Source organism: Sapajus apella, unplaced genomic scaffold (genome assembly GCF_009761245.1).
Source record: "Sapajus apella isolate SASKATOON/1434 unplaced genomic scaffold, GSC_monkey_1.0 scaffold80, whole genome shotgun sequence".
NCBI lineage: Eukaryota > Metazoa > Chordata > Mammalia > Primates > Cebidae > Sapajus > Sapajus apella.
In genome coordinates this window covers 8,816,550-8,824,098 of record NW_022437020.1, presented here as the reverse complement: position 1 = coordinate 8,824,098, position 7,549 = coordinate 8,816,550, and the positions used below count along the sequence as shown (strand labels likewise).

General features: G+C 41.6%; 1 protein-coding gene and 1 pseudogene across 1 annotated transcript in view; one reads left to right on the top strand and one right to left on the bottom strand.

Moving 5' to 3' along the window:
• Positions 1–1,010: 1,010 nt before the first annotated feature.
• The window catches only part of ASB7 (ankyrin repeat and SOCS box containing 7), a 47,214-nt gene continuing 40,675 nt past the window's right edge, over positions 1,011–7,549 (bottom strand). The window contains exon 6 of the mRNA XM_032252863.1: positions 1,011–2,194. Coding sequence (XP_032108754.1) covers positions 2,055–2,194 — 140 coding nt within the window. The 3' untranslated portion in view covers positions 1,011–2,054. The remainder of the gene's footprint in view (positions 2,195–7,549) is intronic.
• Positions 2,650–5,128, top strand: LOC116533220 (annotated as a pseudogene).

The window sequence follows — 7,549 nt, the reverse complement described above, 5'->3', positions numbered from 1 at the left end:
GTGCAAGTGTAACATTAACATCACTGATCAGAGTGCAGAAACTCCAGACACCCTCCTGATTCCTCATCTCCCTGGGCCTGGGGTTTCAGGGAGAAGTAACACTCAATTCATTTCTGGCCACACCATGTCCCTAACACTGCTAGTGTGTCTTAGCCCTGACCTGGGTATTGGTGGAAAGAACGAGAATACAGCTCAGCAGCTGTCTTCACAAGGGACTCTCTCTGGAGATAACTTGTTGGAGACATTTCTATGGGGAAAAGGACAGACTACCTGTTCCTATCCATCAGGCTCTGGCTAGTTTGAGGATGGTTATAAAACTGGCCACACTCAGACTGGCTGCCTGTGAAAGGGGCTATGCCAAAGAGTCTATGGGCCACACCAGCAATCTCCCAAACACTCCTTGTTTCTGAAGCTGCCCGTCTTCAGAAACCTGGGCAATGCCTGGGCACAGGCAGATCAGAGTCTATGAAGCCACAGCTACTCTGCACCCGAGAGAACAAACCCCGTGCTTGAGAAAACAGCACATGCTGGCTCTGAAAAAGGTAAGGCCAGAGAAGATTCCTAATTCCGCTTAGTTACACTTCTAGGTGAAATCATTTTACACTTTATGACTGAAATCCAGAAATTCAGATGAGAGAAACCCTTCATCTTGTAAACTTCTGATAACAAATTTATTAACAGTGTTTAAGTATTTTTTTCCCAAAGCACTAAGAACGACACTGGGACATGTGAAAAGATTTTTCTGAAGCTATTAACACAAATCAAGCACAGAAAACGTTTCGGAGGGCATCCTCTGAGATGCCTAATGCCTCTGGAACCTTTTCCATTGTTACTGACACTTTATCCTATCTGTGTTTACATCACATATGCCCAAGCAATCCAGAAAATAATCGTCCTGAAGAGCCTCACTGTATATAACCTTAAAACAGGAAATGTTGTAATTAGCATATTAGAAATTAGCCAGACTTATAAATGTGTACCCCTTAAAGATTTTACCCTTAAAAAGTATTTTTTTTTTAACTGGGAAGAAAAGAAACACCATGAAGCCACCTCAAATTATTTAACCATTAAAGCCAAATGACTTAACAATTTTTAGGGAACACTCTACCACCAGAGTACAAAATTTTCTGCTTAAAGTGAAGTAAAACGCATAGCTTAAAATGGAAATTGCTACTGACATACTATGGTTCTGCAATGAAAATTAAAGTGGCGGCTCCTGTTCTCACGGGCCTGTCAAAGCTGGCTGTGAAATAATGGATAAAATACACCAGAAAGAGTATTGCACTGCAGGCACAGTTTTAAAAACAGAATACACTGGCTTCGTAAAGTTATTTTCTTTCCTGTCAATTTTTTTTAAAAGCACAACTCTAACTAGAGATAGAAATCGAGACATAATGTCTCAGGGTAGTGTACTACAGCTGTTAAAAATAATAAATTAAAAACAAGAGCACACCAAAAGAAAAGCAGAGGTACTGGACTTATGTCATCCGAAAGCTACATTAATTAGGAAAAAGAACAGTTCGAAACAGTCAATTTGTACTCATTAAAAATGAATGAGGTGACAGCATTACTTTAAACATTTCTTAGGGCATCTTCCAGAGGAACCCAGGGCCCCCCTGGGTGAAACTGTGCCTCCAAACGTTAGCAAGTGCTCTGCTGGGTTAGAATACCATGCTTACCAAGGAAACCAGAAATTTGGAAAGGGTACATTCTCCACTCCAAACCTGCTTGTGTCATTTAAGAAAAAAAAAAAAAAAAAAAAAAAAACCAACCATTTTTCTAAATGCAGTATTGTATACAAAGCTTGGACCTCTTAAACTTGGACCAAGAAACCCAATTAAGACCTTCAAGCATGTGGTGTGTGTTTTCATATATATAAAAAAGTCCCTCCCTTACAATGAAAACCAACCAAACAAACAGAAAACCCAAAAGTGTATACCTGCTTTCTGATTTCACAGCAAATCAGAAATTGCATAGGATATACTGTGTGCAAGGCAAAAAGCCTTTTAAGTATCTGAAATATAACTCCTAATCTTGCTCACAGTTCTGGCATATCAGATATCATCAAATTTGTGTTTTAAGTAGTCTTTCATGACCTTGGCAATTGGTAGTTCATCAAGTAGCTTTAGGTTTTGAAGGCCTATACATTGTCGAATTTTAATTCGGCACAGGTCCTGCAAGTTTCTGGGCTGTCCTAAAAAGATAGAAAAAAGAAAATGTTACAAAAGCCACAAAGCACAATATTTAAGACACTTTTGCAAAGAACTATGTATTTCACTGGGGAGTTCTCTCTATGGACTTTATGTGGAAAGGACCAGAAAGATACCAACTCAAAGTGTCCCAGGACCTTCATGCGATGCCTCATTTGATCCTTTTCATAACCCTGGGATGGTAGATATTTTTGCCTCCTTTTTACAAATAAGAATACTGAGTATCAGGTTTAAACACATTGCTAATATCAGACAACCAATTAAGGCTTCAGACTGAGGCTAAAACCAGTTCTGATTCTAAGCCTCATATCCTTTCCATTACAAGTCAGGGAAATTCTGGTTCTCATCCTGATTAGGTTTCTCTTACGCCGGGGGAGCGGCTGTGGGCCACTCATCTCTCTGAGCCTTGGCTTCTCCATCTGAAAAGTGTGGGGACTGAATGAGATGTCCCTTATTGTCAGCCCCCCCCTGCGGCTCTGGGTCTAAGAGTATGGAGCCCTGATGCCCACCACGGTCTCTGCAGAGCTTTCCAAATCTGCCACCTGTTCTCCATGATTCTGAACACAGCAGAACCTTGGTTGTAAGGCTGATGGTTGAGGAGTGCAGCAAGCAGGGGAGGTGTTGAAAACGGACCTCAAGGTGTTCCGACTCTACATCACTTCACGCTTCCACACCCTCGCCACTTGCCAATAAAAACCCCTGTTCTATCTCAACTCAAAAGAAAAATCATAAAATCCAATTTCTTTCCCTTTGGAGTATTTTGTTTTACAAAAACAATACAGATGGCTCCAAAAACAACCAAGAATTCTTCAACTGTGCTTCAGTCATGCTTGGAGTCACGGAAGTTCTGCTTTCACATTAAACATGATAATAAAGCTAATATATATCGAATGCTTACTCTGCACCATGTATTGTTAGGAGCTCATGACATATATTAACTCCTTTCATCATTTTATGAGGGAAGTACTTTGATCATCATCCCGTTTTATAGAGTCTCAGAGAGATTAAGTAACATGCCTAAAGTCAAGCTGAATGCCACATTTCAGTCATTCTCAAACTTTTTGGTTTCAAAACCCCTTTATACTTTAAAAAATTATTGCAACCCCCCCAAAAAAACCTTTTATGTGGACTCTATCTATAGATAAATGCCATATTATGAGTTAAAACAAATTTTAGAAATACTTTTAAATTCATTTAAAAATAATGAACCCATTACACGTTAACACATCGCTATGAAACATAACCGTATTTTCCAAAACTAAAAACAATTTAACAAGAAGAATGTCATTCTTTCACATTTTTGCAGAGCTTTTTAATGTCAGGCTTAATAGATGATAACTAAATTTTCATGTATGCTTCTGAATTCAATGTGTTGAGATAAATCACATCAACCACATCACCTAGTCTCTGGAAAACACTGATACTCGTTGAGAAAAGGAATGAGAAAAAAGGCAAATCATGTCTCAGTCTTATGAAAATTGGGAGGAGACCCAAGGAGAGAAAGCAGAGTCCAGGATTAGACTGCAGCTTCTCGCTCCTGTACAGTCTAATTTTGAGCTCTCTCTTCATAGTCCTAAGAGACAGCAGCTCTGGTTCTCAGCTTACTAACCCATATGTTTCTGTGGGCAAGTCTTGTGTGCACTCCCTGCTGTGGCTCAGCTCCAAACACGCTTCTACACTGACAACAAGAAAGAGGCGTCGATGTGTTCTTCTCAATCTCTGCTGTCTCTGAAAGTGCTGACCTTAGTAACACCATCAATAAATTACTGAAGGATAAAAATGGGTTCCACAATTACATGGAGTTTGATTTTCTTATTCAGGTCAGTTTCCGTGAATGTCCTTGGTCAAACACTTGGAACTGGAGAACATCTCATCAGAAGAAGTTATGGAAATAGAATACATGGAGAAGTAGACAGTACCCCAGCCAGAGCAATGTGTCCACGATGACGGGATCAGTCCAATTTAAGGGGCAGAGGTATGGATCTTGACTGGTTCTTATGATAAAAGGCTTCTCAGATCTGGTCCTTAGAAGGAAAGTCAACACTGACAATTGTGGAACATATGGATGTTGTAAAAGATGGGGCCTGGGTGAAAAAAGACAGTTTGTCTTGCTTATTACTGAGTGCCTCCATGGATCAGACTATTCTTACGGGAGTGGAATGCCAAAAGAAACAAAGTGAAAACCCTACACTGTTGCCCAGGTCATGCTGGAAGTGTCCATTCTACCACTGTTGATAGCTCAGGAACTAAATTTTGCATTGGCTCCTGGGATAAGATCCTAAGGATCTGATCTACAGTCCCTACAGAAGAAGATGAAATGGAGGAATCCACAAATTGACCAAGAAGGAGACAGAAAACAGAGTAGTTGGGACTAACAGGGACTCCCATACTGACCCTCTCTGGCCACAAGGAAGCAACTTCCTCAGTTCTGTGGTCAGATGCTAAAGAAATCTGCAGTGCATCTTGGGACCATACAATTAGTGTGTGGGATGTTGTGTCTGGCAATCTTAAGTTCACTTTACAGGAAATAAAGTGTTTAATTGTATTTCCCATTCTCCACTTTGCATATGTTTAGCATCTGGAGGCACAGAAAGGGATATCAGACTGTGGGATCCCCAAACTGAGATGGTTCTTTGGTTTTGCTGTCCCTAACCTCACATACTGGTTGGGAGACAACAGTAATATGGTCTCCTACCCATGAACAGCGGCTGGTTTCAGGATCCTTATATAAATAACACTGTCTAGCTGTGGGATACAAGAAGTTGTAAGGCTCTTCTCTATGATCTGGTTGCTCATGAAGACAAAGTTCTGAGAGTATACTGAACAGACACAGGGCTCCTTCCGAGTGGAGGAGAAGACAAGAGACTGTATTCTACAGGTATTCACCTACCACTTCCCATGCAGGGGCACAAAAATGAAGGAGAATTTGATTATAGAGATTCCATAAATGAAATGGGTAGAGAATCACGAAATTACATTGATGTAGATGCAGAAAGCAGCCTTTTAAAGTTTATATCAAGTTTTCACCCCTCATAACAGTTAACATACCACTATCTTTTCTTATTTTGTATTTATAATACAAAAGTTCGTGTTTATAAAATATAAACTGTGGCTTGCATTCTCTATTAAAAAAAATAAAGAAATCATTTTGACCTCACAGATACCCTAAAAGGACCTTTTGGGGACTCCAGGGCCTGCTAGACCATACTTGGAAAACTAGTCTTATATTTTATCCCTTATATCCATTGTACTTGTTCACACTCATCACCATTATTCAAAATTAAGTACTTCTTCATGAACGACAAAGGCTGACTTAGACCTCTGCTAAGGCTTGTACGAATATATGCTTTTTGAGAGTTTACTAATGAACGACAGCAGAAGTGACTGCTTTCTTGGAAATGCCCATGAACTAGGCGTATGTGCATCCACAAATGTCTGCACATGGATCCACACAGGGATGTGACACACACTCACGTTGTCTCTTGGCAAGATGATGTCTCCTCCACCTTTCAGATCTCTGCCAAAATAGCACTTCATCAGAGGAGACTATGTCAGGATTCACCAACAGATACTCCCAGAGTTCCTTTCCTTTATAACATCTAAGAAGGTTGTGAGTTCACATTTATTTGGTTATTATGTGTTAATTAATGCCCACCTTCCTCACTATATGACATGTTCTACGAGGGGAGGACTGTATCTGGCTCCATTTGCTAATGTAAACCCAACAGCTGACACAGTACTCAGTGACTATTAGTTGAATGAATGCTTAATATGCATTAAATGCTTAAAGTATAAAACAGTGAATGCACTGTGAAACACACCCATGTCAATGGCAAATCATTTCCACGCCTGTTTTGATTTTTCGACACTATTCATGGGCTACTTTAGGAAAAGAATAAATTATCATTGTCATTTTTGACCTACAAATGCAAATGGAATATGAATTAGATGTGAATCTTCTTTCTTTAAAGAATCTGATTTTCCTATTAGATGACGGGTACTTAAGTATAAATTTTAAAAAAAATTATTTATCTTTTGCAACACAATCTCATTCTATCAGCCAGGCTGGAGTGCAGTGGTGTAATCTCAGCTCACTGCAACTGCCACCTCCGAATTCGAGCTACTCTCGTGCCTCAGCCTTCCGGGTAACCGGGATTACAGGCGTGTGCCACCACAGCCAGCTAAGTTCTGTATTTTTAGTAGAGACAAACGGTGATGGAATGGGAGATCTTCTGTCATGGATTTGTTTCGTGGGAGACTGTTCTCTCCAAAGATGACCATGTTACCTCCTATCTCTCATGCCTTTCCACAATGAGACTGGACACTCCTGTCATTAAGAGGTAAGGTCTATGTTCCTTCTCCTTGAAACTGGGTGGGCTTGTGATAATGGTGACACTGTTGTTACGCAACTTCCAAGGCTAGGTCATAAAAGGTGATGCAGCTTTTGCCAGACTCTTGGGACATTTATTATTGCAACACAGCCACCATGCCACAAAGCAGCCGTAGCAGCCTATACAAGGGAACTGCGGTCACTGACTGACGAGCCTGGCTGAGCTCCCAGCCAACCAGCAGCACCAACTCGCCAGCACCAACTCACCAGCCACCTGAGCCAGCCTTTTTTTTTTTTTTTTTTTTTTTTTCAGACAAAGTCTCACTCTGTCACCCCGGCTGGAGTGCAGAGGCACAATCTTGGCTCACTGCAACCTCCACCTCCAGGGTTCCAGCGATTCTCCTGCTTCAGCCTCCCAAGCAGGTGGGACTACAGACATGTGCCACCACGCGGCTAAGTTTTGTATTTTTAGTAGAGACGCGGTTTCAGTATGTTGGCCAGGCTGGTCTCATACTCCTAACCTCAGGTGAACTGCCTGCCTCGGCCTCCCAAGGTGCTGGGATTCCAGACGTCAGCCACCACTCCTGGCCACAAGAGTGAGCCATTGTCAAAGCAGAGAGGCCCCAAATTGCTCCTGAAAATAATGTGTGGGGCAGGGAAGAAAAACTAATGATTCTTGTTGTTTTAAGCCACTAAGTTGTATGGCATTAGATAACCAAATGAGAGCCTTCGATCTGGAAGTGAGGCTTTGCCCTTGGCACCCGGCAGTGGGAGGGCTTTGAGGTAACTGTTACAAGAAAGCGAGAAGGAGGCCGGGCGCAGTGGCTCACGCCTGTAATCCCAGCACTTTGGGAGGCCGAGGCGGGTGGATCACGAGGTCAAGAGATCGAGACCATCCTGGTCAACACGGTGAAACCCCGTCTCTACTAAAAATACAAAAAATTAGCTGGGCATGGTGGCGCGTGCCTGTAATCCCAGCTACTCAGGAGGCTGAGGCAGGAGGATTGCC